Consider the following 27,271-nt stretch of genomic DNA (forward strand, 5'->3'; position numbering starts at 1 on the left):
GCTTAGGTAGGCCAGGAGTAGTAATTCAGACCGACGATTGGAAAGTTCAGCGCCCACCAGCAGATGAACGAAAATCGACATTATCGACGTCAGGACCTATCGTGGCGCCAACATCGACTCCGACCACTATCTGGTGATGGTCAAACTGCGCCCAAAACTCTCCGTCATCAACAATGTACGGTACCGGCGACCGCCACGGTACAACCTAGAGCGACTGATAACCGGATGTCGCCTCAGTATACGCGCAGAATCTCGAGGCCGCGTTGCCAGACGAGGGCGAGCTCGATGAGGCCCCTCTAGAAGACTGCTGGAGTAAAGTGAAAACAGCCACCAACGACGCAGCCGAGAGCACCATCGGGTACGTGGAACGGATTCTACGGAACGAATGGTGCAGAAGAGTGCAGAGCGGTTTTGGAGGACAAGAACGCAGCGAAGGCGATAATACTGCAGCAAGGGACCCGATAGAACGTGGAACGTTACAAACCGAAGCGGAAACAGCAGACCCGAAAAAGCGTCTTCTGGAAGAAGCGGAGTGCGAAGAAATGGAACTACTGTGCCGTTCCCAAGAAACACGGAAGTTCTATCAGTAGCTTAACGCATCCCGCAACGGCTTGGTGCCGCTAGCCGAAATATGCAGGGATAAAGACGGAGGCCTCTTGGCGGACGGACGTGAGGTGATCGAAAGGTGGAAGCAGCTCTTTGATCAGCACCTGAATGGCGTGGAGAACGTAAGCACGGGAGCCCACGGCAACTGAGGAAACTACGACGCCAGTGCAGCGGTGGACGGAAATGAACCAACTCCCACGCTGATGTCATTCATCAGCTCAAAACCAACAAAACAGCTGATAAGGATGAGTTCGTGGGAAGTTAGCAAGCCGGCTTCATCGACGGCCGGTCGACAACGGTCCAAATCTTCACCGTATCATGGACGAAAACAGCTTTCCTGGGAAGCTGAGTAGACTGATTAAAGCAACGATGGACGGTGTGCAAAACTGCGTAAGGGTTTCAGGTGAACTATCTAGTTCATTCCAATTTCTCCGGGGACTGCGGCAAGGTAACGGACTCTCATGCCTACTCTTCAACATCGCTCTGGAAGGTGTGATGCGACGAGCCGGGCTCAACAGCCGGGGAACAATTTTCACAAAATCCGGACAATTTGTGTGCTTTGTGGATGACATGGACATTATCGCCAGAACACCCACCTGAAACGCGAAGCAGCAAAGGTCGGACTGGTGGTGAATGTCAAAACAAAGTACAATACTGGTAGGCGGAACCTAACACGACCGGATCCGTCTGGGTAATAATATTACTATAGACAGGGATACTTCCCAAGTAACAATTTCTATGCCTTCTGCTCTTAGACATGATTTATTGAGGTTTTGTCATGGATTTGATAAATCCTTTTAAGTTTAATGAAGCAGTTCATGTAGTAAACAGCTTTAACAACACAAGCAACTTTAAAACAGTTTGTAGATATCTAGAAGTCCTACGAATAAAACCATTTTGCTTGTTTTTTTAACAAGCAATAATGTCATTGGAAACGAACTGTTTAGTTGGTATTAAAACTTTATCTTAAAACTTCTTTCGAAGCCGCTTGCACGTCTCAAATTATCGGTCTTAAAACCTGATGAATTGCATAAAGTCACAATAAAGCAATCTTAAACCCGTTCGGAATTACCAGTGGAAGCATTAAAACTAACTTAAGAAGGGTACTGCAATACGATGTTCTCTTGAACAATAAATTTGATAGGTTACACAAACGAAAAGATAATCAATTAAACACAATTTGGGGTCATTATGATTGAAACAAGCGTTATTAGAAAACCTCGGGTGGGCATAATTTTCTTGGCTAGTTGATCAAACCGATTGCAATCGGGGTTTCCGAAGCAACAGATGGGTGGGTATTGCATAGTTTGTTCTGGGTCTGGCACCACAATTGCGCATAAATAATGACAGCCGCAGTCGGCGGAAGATCAAATAATACAATATACTCACTCACCAAGCACTCAAACAGTCTAAAAAACACGAAACACGACCAAAAAACTCACGAAAATACCAAAGTTTTCGGTTTGTTTACATTGTTGACGGCTGTCGTTCAAGCGAAGTGTTCTTAAGAGCATTCAGTCCGAATCCATACTTCCCTAAAACTTAACAGTGTTTGTGTAGCGCACATAATTATGCGTTAAGAATAAGTAGGTGTTTGCTAGTCATTGCATCGTATTCATAAAGAACAACAACTCTTGAACATGTTCCTTTCATACTAACTGATCTTAAACCATCTTAAACAAAACCAGGAGGATTTAACTTGACGGCATCCATATTTTTCATCACGATGATCGATTCTGGCTTACCAAGAGTGTGCGCCATGTTGATGTTTGAGTTGCAAATTGAATTCATGGTTTTGCACGAGGAATTAAAATGGTAATTTTTTATATGCCAAAAAGCCCAAAATGACGTGGCGCACCGCCTTTTTTAGAAACAGTTCATTGCATTACACGGTCAATTTTTTTTGGCATGGTTTTTTTTTTGCCACAGCTACAGGGTTTCCCCGTGAAAATTTGCAAGTAAACATTATGGACATGGATGATACACATAATTTTTGTTTTTGCATTATTAATAATTTGCAATTTACTGCCAATTTATGTGATGATTTTATTTTCAGATTCAGTTTAACTCATTGGCTTTAATCGTTCTTTTAGGATGTTGTACGATCTCCAAAACAGCATGTTATTCTTCTTGCGACCTGTACAACAAATCTTATCGATGCTGTATAGTATACTACAAGAAAATGTCACAAAACCAAGAAGCATATATATCGTTTTAAGGGTTGGTTTTAACAACCTCCTGTAGGGTGGGCCCTTTTGGGTTTTAAAGAGTTTTATTACGGGTTTATTAGAGCTGTTAAGATTTCTAAGCTTTAAAATTAGTTTTAACTGTTTGATTGTAGCAACAGCTTGTAAGCAATGAGAAAACTAAAAATGTTACTTGGGTTCCGAGGTGGTGGAGGAATTCGTCTACATCTGATTCTTACTGACGGCTGACAACAACGTGAGTTGTGAAATTCGGAGGCGCATCATCAGCGAAAGTCGGGTCTACTACGGAGTACGGGCCCCTGAAGAAACTGCGGTCGAAAAATAGTCACCCACGCACCAAATGCACCATGTATTTGCGTATTCTCGGTTCGGAGGCCTACGGTCTTGTGACGAAGGAGAGACGAAGAAAGTCGGATCCAAAGGAGTGAAGTTGGTCTTCGTCGGTTACGTGGAGGGGAAGAAAGTTTATCGTTTCCTGAATCCCGAGAACGATACGGTTATGATTAGTCGTGAAGCGATTTGCGTTAAAAAGAAGTGCCCTGCGAGCACCAGGAGGAAAAGGAATCTTTTGAGGACAAAGTAAAATTATGAGTGGCGCCTGAAATGAACAAATAAGAAGTAGTTATTTCGCTTGATGAGAAGAAAATTAAAGAAATTGTTCCAGTTCCCGGATCAGAAGAAAGCAGTGATGAAGAAGAAGCAGATGAAGAACAGTTAGACATTCCGGAGTATTCAGTAGCTTCAGAAGGTTCGTTTCATGATTTTCCGTTGGCCAAAATCCCAAGAAGGTCCCAAAAGTCATCGAAAGGTATTGGCGTCTAATTGAAGAAATTTTCGTGGCAAGCACTCTTCCCCCAGAGAAGGAGATGGAGCCGAGAACGCTTCAGAAAGCCTCGAGATGTGAAAAGAGTGCTAAATGGAGAAATGTCATGATGGAAGACCAGCGCCAGCGGTCTCACGAGGAGAACGGAACGTAGAAGTTAGTAAACCCCCCGTCTGGACGGAAGCCAGTTGTGTGCAAGATCAAACGGAACGCTGCTGGAGAGGCTGCAAGATATAAGGCTCGTCTGGTCGCTCAGGGTTTCAACCAGAAGTACGAGCAGGACTACGACGAGATGTTTGCATCGGTCATCAAGCAGACAACGCTCGCTTTAGGCCATTGCTAAGAAAAGGAACATGAAACACTTCGTCGTAAAAACGGCATAGGCCGAAGGAGCGATTTCGTGGACAAGCCGTTTGCAGGATTTCGTGACACTGTCGTCAATGGAATCGGAATACGTGGCGTTGAGCGAGGCAAGCCAAGAGGCACTTTGGCTTCTGAAACTATTTGAGAACGTCGGCGAACCTTCGTTCAAATCAGTGACGCTGTGGGAGAACAACCACAGCTGCATCAAATTCGTCAGTTCTGAACGGACAACCAAGCGCTCCAGACACATATTATAGACTCATCAGTGTTTTGTGAAGGAGTTGTGCGACGCAGAAGTTTTGAAGCTGCTGTACTGCAGAAAATAGCAATATTTTATTCACTATAACACCCAATTCCCTTGCACTCCATTCATTCATAATAAGCTTTCATTCTGTGAAATCACCATTCATGAGAGAACATATTCGTTGTTAATTAGTTCTAGTTTTATAATTAAAGTTTTTTTTCTACACTATTTCTCGCACTATAGTTTCCGGTCTTAGAAAGAACGGCCCAATAATTTTAGCCTATTTTAGGAATAACATGAGAATGGGGAATAGACTGGCCCACATTTGTATGGCAAGAAACAAAAGTTGGCAAAATTCACGGGGCACCCTCTAGAATCGTGCCGTTGAATGAAAAGAACAATCTGTTAAAATTTCAGCTCAATCGGTTTAAAACTGAGCTGGCGCAAATGAGTTGAAGGTTTGCATGGGATTTTCAGTTCAAATATACAGTGTATCAAACAATTGTCCGTACAGCAATTTTTTGGTCTAAATAATTTTTCATTTAAATGATTCTAACTTTTTTATACGTCAATCAAAGACGTTGAAATTTTGACCAATTTTAACCCATATACTGAAGCTCCATTGATAAAACTTTGAGCGAGATCGAATAAGTTTTTTGAAAGTTATAGAACTTTTAGTAAAACTTATAAAATTTTTGAATACATTTTAAAAACATTATATCTCAATATGTACTTGATGAAACTTTTTCAATTTTTTTTGTGTTACATCTTTAACCTAAGACTTTCATATGCAGCTTCGTTTAAGGGTCTATATTCACTACAAAAAATATGAAAAATCTGTATATGTTCAGAGTGGATGGAAATTTGTCATATTTTGATCAATAAAAGTGCCAAGTGTTTTCAACTTTTTTAAACTCTCTCAATGATATATTTTTATACAGGACCTACTAAACTACATATGAAGAGTAGGTCCTATGGATTTTTCGATCAGTTAATGCACTTTTATTGGTGGAAAACGTTTGGCAGATTATATGGCAAAATATGGTAAATTTGAAAACATCGTCAACTACATACGCACATTTTTCATATTTTTTGTAGTGAATATAAAACCCCAAACATGGCTGCCTATGAGATCCCTAGATTTAAGATGTAACACAAAAAAATTGAAAAAATTACATCGAGTACATATTCAGATATAATGTTTTGAAAATGTGTTCTAAAATCTTATAAGTTTTACTAAAAGTTCTATAACTTTCAGAAAACTTATTCGATCTTGCTCAAAATTTTACCAATGAAGCTTTAATATATCATTCATAATTGATCAAAATTTCAGCGTTTCTGATTGACGCATAAAAAAGTTATAAACATTTGAATGAAAAATTATTTTGACAAAAAATTTGCTGTACGGACAATTGTTTGATACACTGTATGGGAAATTGAATGACCCTAGCCAAGATCACAGGGTTTGACGGTATTAAAGTGAAGGAAGTTAATTGTAATTCTTGTAATGAAAGTAGTAGTAGAAAGTAGTTTCTATACCCAGAAAACAGATCCAATCGGTTGAGTCTGAGAGGGTTTTGAGAGTCGTTGTGAATCATAAAGGAAACATTTGTGTTTTGTGACGAATCTTAGAATCTTTTTGAAGTCAGCAGACTTTGAATTGTTGTCTGGGTTTTCCACTATTCGATTAATTTTAACAATCAATTCAAATATGCAACAATTAGTAGTGTATCGTGTATTCAATTTGCTCATTCGTAATTCACGAGATTTGATTCACTTGATTTAATTTTCATTTCCATTATGTTTTGATAGTTTTGTGTGTAAACCCTAATATGTTTCGAATATCTAATGCTTAATAAGGTTTTCTTGCAATATCAATTTAAAATAACTAGGAAACGAATAGTGTGAAGGTGCACCATTTGATAATGCTTGCTTGTAGATTCGAAGCTAACGGGTGATCAAGACTTAAGACGCATATTTGACGAAATCGACAAAAACTGACTACTTCGACTTTGACTGACGTAACCTATTTATGACAAATTAGAGATTTTTACGTTTTTCGATTGATTGTATGAAATCTTTTCTATAGTTTGGAGCTATTTGGACCGATGCTGATAGTGCTAGCAATGTGGACGAAAGACATTTTTCAAAAATAAAAACAGTTCTAAAATGAGGATCAACAAAAATGGACATAACGAACACATCGACCATCTAATAGATCATAGACACATCAAAGATTACTGAATTACAGGGCACAACAATTATCTGAACAATAACATGTTTTAAACCTTGACATGACAAAAGAACAAATACAGAATGGACCATACAACAAAACCAAAACTTTCACACCTTCTACCGTAACCTTCTGAGTCAGTACGCAACAGTGCAGTGTCTTACTGGACGACATGCTCCTTGCACGGCTGGTGAACTGCTTCTGAAGGATTACGTTCTCTATCCTATCCAAAGGCCTAGTGAACTGTCGTTGTCCGCGCAAACGCTTCGTGCTCCTCCATATAGACGCGAGACGATTGCGTGCACAGTGATGGGAGAGGTTTCTACGTCCCTCGGCGTGCCGCTAGAAACCTTAGAAAAAAAAATATGGGAAATTGGATGACCTCCAGTCTCTCATTGAGCACCCCGGTCTGAAGAGTTTGATTTGGCTCATAATTGAAAAAATAGGAACAACTTTGTAGAAGACCATATAATGATAAAACTTAATTTAGTTGCGATTTCGGCTAACGAAGGAAGGATGAGGACATCTGCTCCCGTTTACTCTCGATTGTTACATGCAACACGTGTTTATCATTTGAAACTTGCGCGCAACATCATAGGCAGCTATGAATTTAACTCTTCATTGTCTCGTGTGTGAGCAATTGAAATGAAGGACAACATAGCAGCCTAGGATGTAGCGCGCAAGTTTCTAACAGCAAACACGTGCTGCAGGTAACAACCGAGAGTAAACGGGGGCGAATGTCCTCATCCTGCTTTCGTTAGCTGAAACCGCAACTAAATTAAGTTTTATCATGATATGGTTTTTCACAAAGTTGGTCCTTAGAGTACTTAGAGTCGTTCCTTAGAGTACTTAGGGTGAATATATGACGAAGCCATAGCCAAAATTTTCAAAAGCACAAATCTGAAAAACCATTGAACGGTTTGCTCTGAAAAGTTGATCGATTGGTCATCACCAGCGGGTAATCAAACGATCAACTTTTCAGCGCAAACCGACACGTGGTTCTTCAGATTTGTGCTCTTGAAAATTCGGGCTGTGGCTTCGTCATATCTTCACCTTAGAGTCAACTACTATTTTTTCAATTATGAGCCAAATCAAACTCTTTAAACCGGCGTGCTCAATAAGAAACTGGAGGTCAATTTTCCATATATTTGAACTGGAGATCCCATACAAACCTTCAACTCATTTGCGCCAGGTCAGTTTTAAACCGATTAAGCTGAAATTTTCACAGATGGCTCTTTTCATCCAAAGGCACGATTCTAGAGAGTGCCTCGTGGAATTTTTCGACATTTTTGTATTTGGGCCAGTCTAATGGGGAATCATGTGTCCGAAAGAATGTTTTGCTCTATAAGGTTTTATCTTTGACTATGAGAGCAAAAGTGTGATAAATAGTCTTAGTTAAGTCAGCCGTTACGTTGCGTCATGGAGCCCATGAGCAATACGCTTTGAACTACTGTGAATCGATCGAGTTGCGGGTCGGTTTGCTGCATGATATCTACTAGGTGAATATGAATAATTTGAAAGGATGTTTTGTTAATGGATTCGTTGTGCGTCATGGAAGCAAGCCCTTCAGAAATGCAGATGTAATATGGTAATATTGATCGTACTGGATCGGAGGTGCTGTTAAAAATCTGGTCAGTTTTACTAGTTTTGCATGAATTTATTTGAAATACGTACGGTTAAATAATTGATTGACGGTGTGGTGCGATTAATGATGTTTGTCGTTACGATCATGTAGCATATGCAACTATAGTTTTCGAAATATTCCTTTTGTGACTTTTCAATTTGATACGTCTAATGGACAACCAGGGCAGCTTTGAATGAAGGTCCGGAGGGTGTGATACAAAAGTAATATAAACGTGTGACGTAATTTGTGAATCACCCTTGCTAGGACAGTGATATTCAAATATAAGAAACCTACGTGAAAATTGTGTATGTATAAGTAGAACATATATTATTCAAGGCACATTAATTCGTAATAATTTCAGAATTTAACAGAAAAGTATCAAGCAAAAGTAGTTATTTCTTCCAACTCGATATTATCGCTTCTAATCTCGTTGGATGTTCTTCTAAATTTTATGTATAAAATATATGTCCTACATATTTTATATATTTTATATTTTTTTATATTTTTTATACCGTAAATGGCAATGCTGACGAAGACATCAAATGCCCAGACGTTTTTGATAACTGATGTTATTTTGCATATAAAATTGTCCACTTCTTCGTCCAAAAACCAGGCAATCAACTCCAATACCTCAGCCAAAATAGCAAATATCTCAGTCCACTCCACACGTTGCGTCTTCTTCCCGAGATACCATTCGTAGCCATCTCGAACCTTGGCCACCATGGTAATCAGCTTTGCCACAGGGACCATGATAACGCCACAGGATTTCGGCCTCGGTCACCGAAACTACAAACGCTGCCAGGGCGATGATCTCGATCACAACCCGGCACCATCTCCGCTCCGTCCAGTAGGCCTTGATACGAAGGAGGAATTCCGGAACATCGCTAGCCAATTCAAACGCAATGAACCCACCGCTTGGAATCCAGCGACGTCAGTTTGACCAAAGAAGCCATCAGAATTATTGTTGCCTTCCAGATCATCTGTAAGATGGGTGAGAATAGAGGTTAAACGATTGTTTAAAAGATTAGGGAAGTAAAATGAATGAAAATTACCATTAGTTGAGGCATTGCAATTGCCCACAAGATAGAGATGGATGTTTGGCTATCCTGATTTGGTATGTCTTGTTCTTCCACCATACTTATTAGGTTCGTTTTGTTCTGAAAAAAAAATAAAAAATCTTAGATGTTTTCAAAAATTGATGAAGTATAGTAATCTATTATCATATAGGAGAAACATTACATAGAGTTTAGAGACTGTAGAGGGCGAATGTACACACTTAGAATAATTTACAGTATTCGGTAAAAAAAAATAACCGAAACTGGTCTGTAAACAAGCAAACTACAGTATTACGGCGAAAACGATGAAATTGCAGGATAAAATCGGTGAAATCTAAGAAATCACCGAAGAACCGGTGAAATCAGACAAATTTACAGGAGACCTGTGAATATTTTACCGAACAGATCAGTGATGGGACTTTTTTACCGTACTACTGTAAAATGCGTTTGACAGCCACGCCGGCAGCTTCGAGCATCAGTTCTATTCTTCTATTAGAATTTGTGCATCATCTCCAAGCAAGACTCTCTTGTACAGTGGCAGCAAGTGTGGTTCCTGATCAGAAGGTCATGAATTCAATCCCATCATCGACGTTTTTATGAAAATATTGTTTTTTGTGCTCGCATAAAATCGCCGTAAATTTGTAAAATTTACCGCACGTTCAGTGATATTGAGAATTCATTTGTAAACAAACATACCGAACGATCTGCGATTTTTACGGTAAATTTGTAAAAAGTACCGAACGTTCCGTTAATTTTGACAGATGCATTTTCCTGAGATTCGCAGTACGTTCAGTGGTTTGAAAAATCACCGAACTTTTTACCGTACGTTCAGCTGTTGAGATTACGGTAAAATTTTACCGTAATCCGTCATTTTTTCTAAGTGTGTAGCTGGTGTTCCCTTTTTCTCGTTCATGAACGTGCCGGGTATATACCTGTCATATGACTACCTTTACGCATTGACACTTATTTCCATGCCACAGAGAAACACACATAACACACGTAACATACGTAACACATACGTAACAAATTTAATTTCAAAAACATCGTCACGAAAGTGTAACCGCCCAAAGCTAAACGTACTGTATTTGGCCGGGCCATCAATAGATGGCGGTAGTGAGCAAACGTCAGACAGGATCAAAAACGATACCAGCGACTTGAAAGGTCAATCGACCTACTACCCAAAAGTTGAATCAACCGCTAAAAAGTGATCGATGGGAAGCTGGTGGAGTGTAACGTCTGTTTCTCTGTGTCCATGCCTTTTTCCGCCATCAAAAGATGTTAGGTAAGTGACATTATTCCTCTTTAAATGTATAACCTCTATTGAACTCACCGAAATGCTCGATTCTGAGTCGACAGAAATACTAGTCGTCACATCCGCATTAAGCAATCCTGTGTTCTCCTGACTGGATGTGAGTTGCTCTTTCACCATACTTGCCGGAATTGTATTCTAAACAAAATATAAACAAATAGATTCTTCTGAAGCTTGATGAAACAAAGAAAATTTCTTTTGAACTTATCCAAAGGTTTCATTCTGAACTAACGAAAATATTAGTTGTCTCATTCATATGCCAGGTTATCCTGGCTGAATGTGTCACATTCTCTGCTAGGTTCATATTGTTCTGAACAAAAGAAATGTATTTTCTCAAACTTGAAAACAATGTATTTTCACAAACTTGAAAACAAAAATCTATAATTTTGTAAATGCTTGGACATTCAGGTACACAACATGAACTCATTTGATGAACAAACTTAAATAGCGAAAAAAAATCCACGTGCTCCAGTAGGAATCGAACCCTCGACTCCAAATTCACAAGACGTACGCTTCTATTCCTCCAAGCTACGGAGCCACTTGACCATCTCTATATGCCGTCGTGTGATGGTGTAAAACTGAATTCGATTTATTCGTCGAACACGTGTTTGTGTTGTGTACATGAATGTCAAAGCATTTTCTACATTGCATTTGCCATTTGGCTTGATTAGCCTAAGAAAAGTCAAGAAATTGCCAAAAAAAAAACTATTATATAGAAAGAACTTACCGAAATGCTTGATTCAGAACGAACAAAAATACCGGAAATGCCGTTCTTTCTTGCCATACTTGCTAGGTTGAAGTTGTTCTGAAGAAAAGAAAAATATATATATTCGTATCAAGCTTGATGGAACACAGAAATCTGTTACACAGGAAAAACTTACCGAAATGTTTGGTTCTGAATCAACGGAAATGGTAGTTGTCTCACACATAACCAATGCTTGGTTATCCTGGCTGGGTTCTTCCACTATACTCGACGAAGTCGTATCGATCTGATAAAAAAAAGTAAAAATAAGAAATTGGGCTTCTCTCAAGCTTGTCAAACTAAAAAAAAATATCAGCTCATAGGAACTCACCAAGAGGTTGTTCATTTTCGGAAGTTCACGTTGAAAAAAAAACGCAATCTTGTTATTAGAGTACTACCAACGATGAATTCCAAATGCTACTGATTTCAAATGCTTGATATGTTTATATCTGGAAAGAAAAGAAAAATTTGAAATTTTACAGTTAATTACAAAAGAATTACATGTAATCATATATGCATGAGTATTTAAACGTTTGGAAAAGTTTGTTGTATGATGCGTATCTGAATATCGACAAAGTTTTCGACGATTAAAATAATTAGGTAAAAACATAGCATCGCTATTTTCTAATACCCACTTGTTGCGAAGTCGTAGTGCTATGCATATTGAGAAAAACCGCATTTTAGAGATTTTTCCAATAAATACCCGCTCCAGTGATTTCTGCAATGATTCCTCCTGAAATTGCTTTCGAAATTCTCCCAAAAATGGCTGCTGATATTTCTGCAGAAATTACTTCTGTGATTTATAACACCTCCGGTGGCTTCTCCGGAGATTTTTCCAAGACTGATGCTTCCAAAGAATGCCTCAGTGGGATTACCGCTAGACAATCTTACTAGAATTCTGTCAGTTATTCTTGATGGGAATCCTCCAGCAATTCCTGCTGTAATTTCTCCATAGGTTCATCAAGAAATTTATCCAGTCATTTTGTTCCAAGAATTCCTTCAGGGTTACTCAAGCATTTCTTCAAGGAATTTTTTTGAGAATTCCGTCTGAAAATCCACTTGACATTCTTTGAGACTTTCTGTTGGGATTTCTCCAGGAATTAGTGGTAAGAATCCTCCAGGGAGTCTTGCTGGAATTCCTCAAGCAATTCCTGCTGAACACCTTCTAGAAATTCCTGGAATAATATTTGCAGAAATACCATCTGAAAATGCCTAGGAAGTCTGAGCAAAAAATCCTGGAGAAATTCTAAACGAGAATTCTCCAGGAATGCCTGCTAGGATCCCTCCTATAATTTCCCCAGCTTTGCGTCCTATGATTTCTTCAAGGATTTCTCTAGGAGTTTTTCTTAGAATATCTCCAGAAATGACTGCTGGAGGTTCCTTCAGGAATTCGTACTAGAATTTCTGAAGGAATTCTTACTGGGATTTCTCAAGTATTTTCCAACTGAAACATCTCCAATCATTGCAATTGCGAGGCTTGCATGTATTGCGCGAGAAACCAAGATAAATATTCAGGAAAATTCATACCAGAAATGTCTTAGCAGATCCCAATAGCAGTTTTGAAGCAATCCTAGCAAGAATTTATAAAAATATCTTAAGAAGATATCGAGTAGAAACACTAAGAGAACTTTCTGGACGAATTTCTAAAGGATTACCTGATGGATATATTTCTGAAGAAATCCATGGAAAAATAACAGCAGGACTCTCTGGATAAATACCATCAAGAATACCTGGAGGAATTCCAGCAAAGATTTTTAGAGGTAACCCCAAAGAAATTCCTGGATGAACCCTTGAAGAAATTCCGGAAGAAATCCTTGGGAAAATTTGTGGAGGAAGCACAAAAGGAGTTTCTAGAAGAAAGTTTTGGAAAATCCCTGGAGAAATCACAGAATAAACTTCTGCAGCAGGAATTCCAACGGGTAATATCAAGGAAACTCCTAGAGAAGTTCCTGGTGAAATCCACAGAGCAATGCCAAGAGGATGTCTTGGAGGAATTCATGGAAAAACATTTGAATAGTCACACAAAAATTTCTGGAGGAATCTCAGCAGGTATTCCTGGAGGAATTCCGTGAGAATTTTCTGGATTAATCCTAGGAGAAATCACTGGAGGAATTATAGCGGGAGTTTTTGGACGAATCACAGGATGAACTCCTGGAGTAACTCCTGGAGGGATCCCTAAAGAACGTTCTTGAAGCAAATTCTGGGGAATCTCATCAGGCATATTTGGAGCAGGAACGGTAAAGACTTGCACAGCGGTTCAGCCCAGGTAACATTTTCAAGTCAAATATACTAAAAGAGGTTCTTAGAACCATCATAATACCTAAATAAAAGGTAAAAGGTTTTATGACGGTTCTAAGAACCTCTGCAAGACTAATTGGCCATCAAAATGTTACTTGGGAGACCTCTTGTAAAGTCCTTCAGCTCCCTGCCATGCAACTTCGATCCCTACCTCCTAGTTGGAGCCGATCGGGTTACGAGCAACCTTAGGGAAGATCAAGTAACCAAACCCGGTGGGAGCTTTGGTCATGTGCAGACAGGAACGGGGGGTTTGCTTCGGCAAACTCGCTGGGGCCGCCCTCCGGACAGTAAATTGACCGGGGTGAGCCGGCCGTGAGAAACCAAGCAGCGAGTAATCAACAAGAGAATACGAACCGCTACAATTGCTGACTACCCCAGCGAAAAAAAGATTTGCGATTGGGAACTCGTTACGTGGTACTGCGGATCTCTCAAATTCATTAAGAGCACCCGCATACTCGCCGATTTACTGAAGGACCGCGGGTTCGGCATCGTAGCGCTGCAGAAGGTGTGTTGGACACTACGTTTAGAGGTAATCATACCATCTACCAGAACTGCTTTCATCATGATGGATGATACAGATGCGCGTAATCGTGGGCTTCGTGGTCGAAGCACCCTTCAGAAAAAGTCAAAGGGTCATTTGTCGAGCTCCATCTGGCGACAGAACGCTTTGGATGTTAGTATTGGTTTCGTAGATGTTCATGGGTTTTACAGTTCGCTATGAAGTGGTCAACCGTGTTTGGCTCCGAACAGACCGTGCATTGAAGTCGGAAGTCTCCCGATCCTCCCTAATTGTATGAGATTATTGTGGGTCTTGTGCGGAGTCTCGATAGGAACACTTGGTCCCTCCGAGATAAGAGGTCTGGCCATCGCAACAGGCTGGGTTTAACCTTCCGGGTGAAGTATTGCTGATTTGGCCATATATTGTTCCATATTTCGTAGATCTCCCAGACTTTGACGTCATCGCCCGGTATGTTTCGGGTTAGAAGGATAGAAGAGTAGATGACGTCATCAAATTCAAGAAAAACTGGATCAAGCCAAGCAAAACCATCGACGGAACGGTTGTCCAAAACCTTATGAAGAACACCAAGAAGAAGGTTCGATAGCTTGCAAGATCCACGAAAAATTAAATATATAATGAAACCATGGGCTTTTCTGGTCGTCAATGAGCAATGAAATTGAATTTAATTTACAAAATATATGAAACATTTTCAAATACAGCAATTTTCAGGTGTACTCATAATTAACGATACAGTCCTTAGCAGTCTTCTCGACCAAGATCTGCCAGGCTATCGGCTCCTTTATTTCCTTGGATGCCGCAATGGCCTGGCACCCATATGATTGGGGATTGCAAGGCGTCGGTCACGCTGGCTGAGTCCGAGACAATAGTCCTGTTCAATGAAGTAGGTTGAACATTGTTGAAGTTGTTGAATCGCTGCTGCCTCAGCGGAGAAAACAGAGCATTGGCCTCCTAGCCGGTGATACGCATTGCCGTTTCTGCAGTGTATTCCTTTTTTGATCCATCGGTACAGTACATCTCTGCTTTGTAGGTAGCTAACGGTTCGGCAGCCGGTCGCCAGGACAAGTTTGAATTTTAGCGTGAGTATACTAGCCTCAGCGCAGGCCGACAGGGCTGGTGTCGATGGCAAGCCGGATACGATTCGGACGGCAGCTTGATAAAATGGAGACAGTGTCCAGTTACGCCCCAACCGATGAGTTGTTGCAGGACCCCCGGCATCCAGGCCCTGTTGTAAGCCTTTGCTAGATGTAGATCTAACGATGCCACTTCAACATGGTCTCCTCTATCCATTGCTTGGTCTAAAATTCGACCCAGCGCTGCCATGTACGTCCCTGTACCGTATGCAGCCCTGAAGAAGGCGTGCTACTTGTGATACAGACTGCCCATACGTTCCAAATGATGCACAAAAGACTTCGTTTCCCCAGGCATACCATCACTTTAGCAACGCAGCTGGTAAGGGTGATGGACCGAAAATTGTCAACAGCATTTGTGGGTCCGGGCCTTTTGGGATTGGCATGACGACGCTGTGTCCCCAACTTCTGGGCAAGGTATCGTTCAGCCATTATTTATTGATAGTGTCCAAGAGAAACTGCTTGCCGAGCTGGGGGAGCTTTCGGAGCATCGGGTAAACGATATCGTCCAAACCAGCTGAATAACCTTTGGCCTTTCGAAGGGCGAAGATTAGTTCATCCATCGTGAAAGATAGATTGAACTTCTGTCCATGATCCGGAGGCACGACAAAATTGGTGATGTACCTATTGAGTGATGACGCTTCACCGAAATGGTCGCCGAGGGCGTCGGCAATAGTAATCGGGTCTCTGGTCGTAATACTGCCTATTTTTTAGGCCTAGTCCTTCCTGGTGCCTCTTCGCGCTTCCCTTGCAAGGCATTTAGTCGCCCCCAAAGTTCAGATGCAGATTGGTTGTCGCTTATCTGGTTTAGAAACGAGGTCCATGACGCGTCTTTCGCTTCTCGGATAACTTGGATGTCCAATTGGTAGTCTCTTCAAGCGCCTCATGGCTTACCGCCGGGCCTTGACCGAATTCTTCACCTCGTCTGTTCACCAGTGGAGCGCCTTCCGGCCCGGGTTGGGGCAGGTTGACGGAATCGAGTCCATTGATGCCTTGCCGATGAGGGCAGAGAGGTCTATGATGTTTTCCGGAGGATTGCCATCAAGCCAGGCTTCGATCTACTCTTGGAAGCTGGTCCAGTCCGCCTGGTCGAATTCTCATCTGTGCTTCCTGAATGGTATGGTGCTTCTCGCTAGGGCGACCAAGGTTGGCGGATGGTCACTTCCATGCAGGTTCGGGTCCGCCTCCCAGGTAAATTTTTCGTATATCTGATTCTAGCCTTCAATCATGTGATATTTATCTATGGTCCATTCTACGATATTATCCGTGTTCATGCTGTTCGTTCGATAGAACGTATTTGAGCTGTCGTTCAAAATAGTGAGTCCATGTTTATTGGCACCGACTTCTCCATGCCCGATGATGTGGTTGATGTGATGAGGAGCAGCCTGGGTTCAGGAATATTCTCCAGCCAGAACTTCCTGTTCGGTAGATATAACGAAGCGACAGATAAAGGGAAAGGCCATATTAATCGTACCGCGATAAGGCGCTATCCATAAACAACGTAGACTTATTTTTGGCCATGTCAGACCTCTCGTCACCTCCTAAAAGCCTACGTAGTTTATGGACAGGCCCAGGCCCTAATGGGGAGGTCGGTTCCTAACTCTATCCTTTCTGAGGACAGCTCCGCATCTATTCCAAGAGCGACGGAGTGGTAGATGTTTTCCGGCTTTAGCATACCATCTCATTGGGTGAAAAGTACCCAACAAATTCTCTGATTGTTCTAGAAATCACGAAAATAATGAAAAAAAACTTCAATGGCGTCTGGTGGCGTCCCATTAATCAAAGGCTCTGCCAATTGTATAAACGAAAAGGATGTTACCAAGGTAATAAAACACGGCAGGATGAGGTGGGCTGGTCACGTGACAAGAATGAACGGAAGAGCGACAAGCAACGATAACATTCAATAGACGGCAGGATAGGCCGATGCCACCATGGCAGTCAGTGCACAAGGTGGCTGTTTGCCGTTGAAGAGGACCTAAGAGCACTTCAAGTGAATTGCTATTCAAAAATTGGACGTCAGAAATTATGAAAAGCGATGATAAATACGATGGTATCACCATGAGCCGTTTTATAATTCAATCGGCCGAGATCACAACAAATCAGAACAAAGAAAATACAGACAAACAGTGACCACCCGCGCATGTACCGACCATTGGCGTAGCTAGCTGTTTCTTTTTTCTTACTCACTCACCTAAACAAACGCGAGAGAGGGCAGGATGCAAGAGGGGGTCTGTGCCCCCTCTTTCATTTTTCTCTTTCTTGTGTTTGCTTAGGAGAGTGCGCGAGAAAAAAGAAAAAGCTAGGTACGCCAATGGTACCGACAAATGATGAAATAATGCAAAAGCGCATGGTACCTTCGTAGACTGTCAAGATCAAGATAAATGTCTATCCTAATTTTCTACGTCTCAGCATTGACAATTTTCATCAGAACAAAATATTAGTTTTTCCACCAAGAAACCTGGAAGACACATTCTACCGTGACGTTACAACGTTTTGACGCATACGTAGTCAGATTTTGCACTATAACTCATAAAAACGAGCGTAAACCTCAAAATATTTTTTTCATATTCGGATTCCTTGTAAAATTTCTGATATATTTGACCTATTGAACATTTAGTTTTCATTAGAAAAACGTGTTCAAAATGCGTATTTGTAGCGTGACGTTACAACGCGCTAGAATCCGACCCTCTCTATCGCGCTACCAACATCTTAAAAAATCTGCTCGAATTTTCATGATATTCTGATTTTTTTTACGCCATTGAAATTTATTGGTTTGTTCTTCAATTCAATGGAATAAAACATTTAAATTTTGGATTTGTTTTTGGATAATCGACTTTTACATTTCGTGACGTTACAACGCCCGTTCAGTTTCAAACAGGGTTCTGCTCGCGTTGTAACGTCACGAAAATGCACATCATGTTAGAATCAGAATAATCAGCCAAATTTACCCGAATTTGTAAATACATCATTGCATTATCTTCACTGCTTCAAAGGGAACTTTATTCTATTGAAAATCCGTTTTGTGATAAATGGCTCGGAGGGCCAAGTTATTGCTATCACTAGTATGAAAACTCCTTCATGAAGGTTAATGGTGCCCATCTTCGGCCTAGTACCACCCATATTCATCTAATTTTGTCCCAAAGACTAAACCGTTGATATTCATTACTTCGCACCGCAAGATACCTATTGAGATTTTGCAGCATAAAACTAATCACGCCGTCGAATAACACATTTTTTCAATAATTTATGCAATGTCGTTGATTCAATTAAAAACGCTTTAAGATGTGCGAGCAGTTATTGAACCCAAGACATACCTGAGGATCTGCATACCAGTTAGGGGCATCAATTTCTGTGATTCCAGAGACAAATAGACCTAATTCTGACAAAAAAGAATCATCCTATATATGTCAGAGTCATAATTACTTAGAGAGTTAGTGTTTTTGGCAAAGTTGTTTGATAAGTCAAAAACTTACAGCTGATTTACTATTGGATGTGATATTTTGACACACTGGGCGACGCTAATTAAAAGTTTACAATAGTTTACAAATGATTAGAATTTCTCAAAAAGTTTTCAACAAATTTTGACTAGTTGAAAAACTATTTTTTGGCAGAATTTTTGGGCACTTTATTAAAAGTTACAACATGTTGAATATTTTTTGAATAAATATAAAGCGCATGATTTTTCAAAATTTCAACTACCACTAGTCAGTTAGAAACTTGAACCAAACGGCTTTTAAACTGAAAATTCTTGACAAGATAAACAACTTTTCCAAAGACATCAACATTCTAAAAGTCTAAAGTCTAAGTAATTAGAGTCCTGAGATATATGAGTTTCAATTTCGTAGGTGTTACGTCTGTTTGTCGGTGATTCTTGTTATATCTAAAATAAATGTAACACTGACGTAATATGCATGCCATATATTTCAAGATCCTAACTATTTAGACAGTTGGTGTCCTCGACGAAATTGTTTGGCTGGTCAAGAAGTTTCAATTGATGGGCCGTATGATTTCAAATCCTTCCACTAGGATGCGCTAGAGGGCATACACATTTTTAGTTTTACTTATCTCAGGATCGTGATTATTTGGAAAGATGGTTGCATCATTAAAGTTGTTTGGTAGATCAAGGACTTTCAGTTTAATAGCTGTATGGTATTAATTTCTGCCACACAGTGGTGGTAGTTGCAAATTTTCAATTTTGCATTTTTTTTTAATTACCCAAAACACATTCAACAAGCCGTAACTTTTTATAAAATATATCAAAAATTCTCAAATCTTGACTGATAGTTCCTCATCTTGTTATCTGTAATTTCTACAAAATTGGACTTGATTGGTTAGCTCTACACAAAGATGGAGCGATTTAAGCAGAATCATATTTTAACTGTTCTTCTATTAACTCTTATATCTTAGGAATAAGTGAATCAAATCAAATTAAATTTTGAAAGTTAAGAACTATATATTGATCTTTGATTACTATTTCATTTGAATATGTCCAAAGTGAAAAAAGTTCCAGCTTGTAAAATACTTTGCAATTTCTCATCGTAATAGGCTGTTTTACCTCACGCTAATCTGACAGGAAACGGCCTACTTTCCCACACCTAATTAACAGTGCTGTAATGATTCATTACAGCACTGATTTGCGTTGCGTAATGAACCATTACAGCACTGTTTTCAGTTTTGGTCAACTTCTTGATGCTTTATGGACGCAGTTATGAAAAATTGTGACAACTGCACAGTATAATCTATTATGATCAGATTTTCTTAAACGTTGGCTATGAACATCAGTGTGCAGTTTGATGTAAAAGTTTTGTTAAAACTGTCCTCAAGTGGTAATTTATGAAATTGCAAAAAACGTTGTACGCATCTCGGTGCAGAACTCGATTTTTACAGCACTCGTCGTACTTATAGTGTACAACTCGTGCTGTAAAAATCTTCATTCTGCACCTTGTTGCGTAAACTACTATTTCAATAAATTCTAATCCCTTTCCTGCTTTTGAAAAATGGAAACTAACGTCTTCTAGTGGCAAAATCTCGCATCTATTGGTAAATCAACTGCAAGTCCTTTACTTACCAAACAAACGGGGATTCTGAGATGTATGAAATTTAAAATTTGCGCCGCCTGTTGGTGGAACTTTAAATCCAACTATCCATCAACTGTAAGTCTTTGGCCAACTTAATACCATTGTAATTTCGTCAGTGTTTCGTCTGTTGGCCGCTGATATCATAGAAATCTTCGGTTTGAGTGGTATTTGATTACGATTAAAAAACTTTACAATATCACAGTACAATTACATCGTAGATTTTGGCCAAACACCATCTCCCCCGTCCTTTAAAAGTCTACGTAATTTATGAACGGTCAATGGTACGCAATTTATAAACGATATCTTGAAAAAGAGCTCATACACAACGAGTACGAAACTGTTTTGAATATAGAACTACGTTTGTCCAATTCAGAAGCCGTCCAAGCCAGAAAGATTTGGTCTTTTCCACAGAACTTTTTTTCGTGACGTTACAACGCAAACTTCAACCAGGTGAAACTCAGGCTTCCGTGAACCGATTTTCTTTTTAGTCTCATTTGAAAGATCTTTTCGAGTACAAAGAGCATACAAAATTTCATATTTGTAACGTTTTCTGTATTTTATTAAAATTTAAAAATGTTGATTTTTCGTGACGTTACAACGCAATAAAAACCCATACTATGATCAGCCATATTTCAGAGTTGTAAAGTCTTCCGATTAAAAATCTTTTTATGCTAAAAAATCTACAAACATTTATCTACAAATGATGGAAGACTTTTGAAAAATCAGTGTGTTGGTGTTTAAAATACGACAGTTTGGATGAAAAGTGTGCCTAAATGACTTAAAATCTCGATTTTAATGTTAATCTTAATCGTCGTTCAATTTATATTTATTTTCATACTAATATCATGTCGAATACATTTTTGGATGGCAAAAGTAATGTAGAATGTGATAAAAATGTCAAATGATGATGATGATGATGATTGTGTACCCACCATCAGCGCAAGGATTACCTATGGCTGCAGAGTCATACCGAAACGGAATGATAAAAATGTCAAATATGCCATAACTCAACTTAGAAAAAATGGTATTGATGATACGGAGCCACAGTGTTTTATTTTGCCGATTTCGCGCGCTTTTTTAATAACGTTTCAACCGATGATTTTTGCGATATAGTTTCTTCGGAGAAGTTTCTACATTAGACAAGGCGCTTCTTTTGACATAAAAAGTTGAATGATCAATCCACCTATAAGTGAGATGAAAAAAATATTTTTTCAAAAAATGCAGATAGACGTTTGATGTCTTTGGCAAAGTTGTGCAAAATGCAATTTTGAACAACTTTGTCAAAGACGCCATAATGCTGAATCTCATACTTTACGAGATATATTGCGTTGTATGTGCATGACCCCTAGAAATCATATATTTCATCATAACTTTTGAACGGGATTTTTGAGATTTTTTGCGTCTTCTACAAAGTTGTTTGAAATGTAAAAATACATGTTTTTGCTGAACATTCAAAAATGCTAGCTTTTAAAATTACAAAGTTATTTACAAATTACTGATATTTATAGAGTAACTTCGAACTCGTCTAACTGCTTTCGGCGCAAAATGGCGCAGAGAACCGTTGCGAACAATGAAACAACTATATTTCTACTATATCAAAATGGCTTAAACTTTTGTATACAAGTGTATTCTTTATGTGTTATGGTAAATAAACAAACAATTATCAAATATTGAAATTATTTAATAACTTCTTCATTTAACGAGATAGAATGTCGCAATGTTCAGCAAAATTGTGTATTTTTATATGCTCAACAACTTTGCAGAACATGCAAATAATGCAAAACTTATGGATTAAAAGTTATAATAAAAATCAATATCTGAGTGATTTTTAAATATGTTTTTTTTATAATTCGTTAAAATAATCATAGCTTTTCACCAAGATTTTCTACCATTTTTTCATGTTTTAGAAAGTTGTTGAGCATACAAGAATACACAATTTTGCTGAACATTGCGACATTCTATCTCTTTAAATTAAGAAGTTATTAAATAATTTCAATATTTGATAATTGTTTGTATATTTACCATGACACATAAAGAATACACCTGCATACAAAAGTTGAAGCCATTTTCATATAGTAGAAATATAGTTATTTCATTATTCGATACGGTTCTCTGCGCCATTTTGCGCCGAAAAAAGTAACACGAGTTCAAAGTTACCATATAAAAATTAGTAATTTGTAAATAATTTTCTTATTTCAAAAGCCAGCGGTTTTCGATGTTCAGCAAAAACATGTATTTTTACATTCCAAACAACTTTGTAGAAGACGCAAAAAATCTCAAAAATCCCATTCAAAAGTTATGATGAAATATATGATTTCTGGGGGTCATGCACTCCTCTCCTCTTCTTGGTGTAACGTCCTCACTGGGATAAAGCCTGCTTCTCAGCTTAGTGTTCTATGAGCACTTCCACAGTTATTAACTGAGAGCTTCCTCTGCCAATGACCATTTTGCATGTGTATTGTGGCAGGCACGAAGATACTCTATGCCCAAGGAAGTCAAGGAAATTTCCTTTACGAAAAGATCCTGGACCGACCGGGAATCGAACCCGTCACCCTCAGCATGGTCATGCTGAATACCCGTGCGCTTACCGCCTCGGCTATATGGGTCATGCACATACAACGCAATATATCTCGTAAAGTATGAGATTCAGCATTATGGCGTCTTTGACAAAGTTGTTCAAAATTGCATTTTGCACAACTTTGCCGAAGACATCAAACGTCTCTCTACATTTTTCGAAAAAAATTTTTTTTTATATCACTTATAGGTGGATTGATCATTCAACTCTTTATGTCAAAAGAAGCGCCTTGCCTAATGTAGAAACTTCTCCGAAGAAACTATATCGCTAAAATCATCGGTTGAAACGTTATTAAAAAAGCGCACGAAATCGGCAAAATAAAACACTGTGGGAGCGTAGAATGTGTCTAAACACTCACACGTGCAAATCACGAAAAAACATGGAATAGTTTCACTAATATAGTGCGCCAATCCGATCACCAATCTCACTTTTCTAAGCCATAAAACAAGTGCCGTCGAGTTGAGGGTGTGATGTAATTCACTTTTCTTTACTTTTGATATCACACCTTCAAGAGGGGCTCGACCGTCGCGCATGTTCTCGCCATTGCGGCATGTGCGTCATCAGACCAGTCTCGTCGTCGCGTCGCTTTTGGATTGTTACATGTACCCATAAGAAACCTCGTAGAAAGAAAGAGTGTCTCCCGGCTTATCCACCGTCGTAGTCGCTAATATGATGTCATCGTTCTTGATCTCACAGGATCGCAGGCCAGGCTAGGGTTACCAGACGTACTCTTTTTAGAGTACATGTACTCTTTTTCAGCAAAAAACTGGGCGTACTATTCTTTTTGGTAAAATGGCCCCAATTGTACTCTTTTTTACAAAAAATACATCTGTCCAAAATATTACCACTCACTCAACTCGTTTTAATCCAATTTAACCAAACATTTCGATAGATCTTATCATCTGCAGATTAAATAAATTTTCGTTTTATTTTTCTACCATATTTTAATCACACTAGTTTATTAAGATTATGATGTGCTCCTTGTATTGTTCGTGCAGTTGAAAATCGGAATTAATGACACGCGCAAATCGATTTTTCTCCTAAACCGTGTGTCGGACGTACGTCGGGCACAGTGCGCTAGATAGAGGGCCAGGTCCGCTGTCCAGCGCACTACGTCCGATGTTAGATTTCAGTTATGGATTTTGAGAAAATTCGATTGTCGGGTGTGAAGAAACTTCGGGTTTCAATCGCGACGACAATAAAATGTTGTTGAAACGGTGTTTTGCAAAAATGGTTCAAATTTTCACTTTGACGCATAATAGTCGGGAGAGAGGGTGAACAATAAAGAAAGTATCTTTTTTTTAGTGAAATATAAGATTTTAAAAGAAGGCTGATTTTTTTTAACTGACGATGTAGCAGTGAGTAACATTTTCGCACAAGCATTGAGTGCTAAAAAAGACTTTCGAAACCTATTGCAAGAAATTCATCTACGAGAGAACAACATATTTTGACAGTTCTCAGTGAAATTAGAATCCGCTGTAATAACTATCCAAGTAGACACCACTTTAGTTTTCACTTCATTTGAAAAATGCCTACCTTTATTCACAGAGAAACAGACGTAACACAAATTTCATTAAAAACATCGTCACGAAAACGTAACCGCCCAATGATAAACATAATGTGTTTGGTTGGGCCATCACAAGGTGGCGGTAGTGAGCAAACGTCAAACAGGAGTAAAACGATGTCAACGCCACGAGTGGCCAATTGACCAACTACACATAATCTGAACCGTTGATCAATGGAAAGCGAGCGGATTGCAATGTCTTTTTCTCTGTGGTTTTGCTGTTACGTTTGTTTTATCTATCTATATATATAAAAATGCAGTGGTATACGTGGGACCGCTCATAACTCGCGAACGGAACGTCCGATTTTGGTCGTCTTGGTTTTGTTCTGTTAATTTTCACCCAAGGAAGGTTTATGAGCCATAAAACATGCCATAAACATGGACAATCCATTCTTCATACATTTTGAATAGAAATCCTCTACATAGAGATGAGCGGAAGTTACATATGTCGATTCGGCAACGCTGTTTATTTTGTTTACAACAGCTGCCAACACTTACTACAAAGCTAGATGTTCAAACTTTGTGCGTGACTTCGTTGTGGTTCAAGTTGTTTTGTTTACTTTTTCTAATTATGGTAGAATTTTTTTCAAAATTTTGTTGAAATAGCGGAGAAATCGAAGAAATCTGAAATTTTTTGCAAAAGTGTTACGCTAATCATATCGGCAGAAGTGAAACAAGAAGTAGCAATGGAAGTTTTTTCGACAAGTGCAGCAACAAAAGTGTCGTCATAAGCATGAGCTTTTGAAAGCAGAATTAATAATTTTTATCTTTTTACCAAACTTACATATGCCGCCAATTTCTCGATATTAAAAATAAATAATTCAGTAACAAATTTTGAAAACGACGTATAATCAATGGTGTAACATTGATTATACGTCGTTTTCAAAATTTGTTACTGAATTTCAATTTATTTAGTTCCGATTGCAATACCGTTCAAACGACGCCTTTCTACGAACGATAAGCATGTTCATTTGGCTTACACTTTGACAGTTCTCTCTGCACGATTGGCTCACAATGGCCGCCTCCGCAGATCTCTGTAATGTAGGATTATTAATTTTGAACGGGGACTAGGACTTGGCTTAAGACTTGAAACGTCAAAAAACGCAGTAGGCAAGACAAAGTTTGCCGGGGTCAGCTAGTATAATTTTAAAATCAAACAAGGGAAGATTCAAATATTACGTCCATCGTTTTTCGGGATTTCTAGACCCCCCTCCCCCCTCTGTCACGCAATTTTCCTATACCCAATACACGTACTGTCACATTTTTCTAGACCCCCCCCCCCTTCCCCAAATGTTGGACGTAATTTTTGATCGTTCCCCAACTTCAGTATCGTATGGTCCACTGCACGAATTTATGCTGGCCTGCTTACTCTCACACGAAATTTAACGTTTGAGAGGTGTTGGCACCGCTCAAACGTCAAATTTTCCGTGAGAGTAAGCAGGTCAGCATAAATTCATGCAGTGGACCATAGTGTTTAATCTCAATGGATTGAGATAGCAAAAATCAACATTTACTCAATTACGGTACTCTTTTGTACTCTTTTATCAGAATTGTGAAATGTACTCTTTTAATGTGTGCACAATATGGTAACCCTAGGCCAGGCTCTCAAATGCTGGTGCTTCCAAAAATGCACTCATTATGCGCAATAAAATGTCATAACCTATTTTTAAACCATCTTTATCGACAAACAGAGCTCTAAAACAACCCTCCTCACGTCTTATCATATCAGCGTGCTCGCTCAGTTGATCGGGGATTTTCTGAAACTTTTTGAGCAACTTTGTTGCTAAATGATTCTCGTGGGTCTTAGTAGGCATTGATGTCTTCTCTGATGTTCAATGAAGAAGTTCAAGCTCTCATTGAATAGTCCATTGTGCACATGCTGGATATGTATTACTTCATTAATTTTTCGAGTGTATTAGCTTCTCGAACTTTCACGATTAAATTCACACAGATCGTTAAAATTAGCTAGATATCTAACTTCTGCACTGTGTTCTACACGGTAGATGTCCAGAGAAGATTTTCTTCAAAAAAGAAACTACGCACTGCTATCGGTTTTAATGCTGAAGAAACTTAGCCGTTTTGCTTATCGACTTAAAATTTTTAAACGTTACATCCTCTCCATAGCCAGCAAGAGAGTTCTGTGCAACTTATGTATCAACTAAACTAACACAAGTAACGGTTGCATGCATTCTGGCGATCAGATATTATAAATTCAAAAAACGAAGCAGAAAGGAAGGAGACACGTGTGACAGACAATTTGAAAACGCAACTAGAAACGCAATCACTTTCGCGCACAGCTGATTACGATTTTTCACTGAAGATAAAGGGCCTGACGTATGATGAATCATAATGCAAAAGAACATGGTTCCTTTGTGGACTGTAGATATTAAGTCATTAGGATCCATCCTTAATCCTACATTACCACCAGTTGCGGTTATTTATAAAACCCGTGAGGGTGTGTTACAACTTGTTCGAATCACGTCTGCACAATAAGGGGCTCGACCATCGCATGTTCCATGACGCACGTACGTCATCATTCTCGCGTCGCGCGCTCGGAATGAATCATCGTCCTAGATTTAGCAGGATCGTACGATAGAACCGAATGGATGCGCTCACACGTCTCAAATACCGGCCTCCGAAAAGAACAAAACCAGTTCCGTGGTGATTTGAGAAAAATGGGCCGTGACTTAATCAATCTGACTCGAAATATGATATCATTCACCTATTTTTAGGCAGCCTTTATCGGCAAGTCATCAAAACAACCCACACCACGGCTTATCAGTCAGTGCACAGTTCACAATTAATCACTTGCACAAATCCTTTTAATTCGCAACTTATACCTTCTTACAGATATGTTTTGATTGAAAACTTGATTACTATATAAGTAGGTACTAACGTTTGAA

General features: G+C 39.2%; 1 protein-coding gene across 1 annotated transcript; it reads right to left on the reverse strand.

Annotated features, from left to right (window-relative positions):
* Positions 1–8,401: 8,401 nt before the first annotated feature.
* Positions 8,402–27,271, reverse strand: LOC109409882 (uncharacterized). Its single transcript, XM_062860071.1, has 7 exons — positions 27,091–27,271; positions 11,538–11,655; positions 11,346–11,453; positions 11,192–11,269; positions 10,486–10,602; positions 9,153–9,257; positions 8,402–9,080 (listed from the first exon to the last, which is right to left on the reverse strand). The coding sequence occupies exons 2-7, from the start codon at positions 11,550–11,552 to the stop codon at positions 8,994–8,996; spliced, it is 510 nt and encodes a 169-aa protein (XP_062716055.1). The 5' UTR covers positions 11,553–11,655; positions 27,091–27,271; the 3' UTR covers positions 8,402–8,993.

This window comes from Aedes albopictus, chromosome 3 (assembly GCF_035046485.1).
Source record: "Aedes albopictus strain Foshan chromosome 3, AalbF5, whole genome shotgun sequence".
Classification (NCBI taxonomy): domain Eukaryota; kingdom Metazoa; phylum Arthropoda; class Insecta; order Diptera; family Culicidae; genus Aedes; species Aedes albopictus.

Coding starts and splice junctions, on each gene's coding strand:
- LOC109409882 (XM_062860071.1), bottom strand. Junction 11,270..11,345: donor ATTCAGAACCAAACATTTCG/GTAAGTTTTTCC, acceptor TCTTTTCTTCAG/AACAACTTCAACCTAGCAAG. Junction 10,603..11,191: donor GTTCTGAATCAAGCATTTCG/GTAAGTTCTTTC, acceptor TATTTTGTTTAG/AATACAATTCCGGCAAGTAT.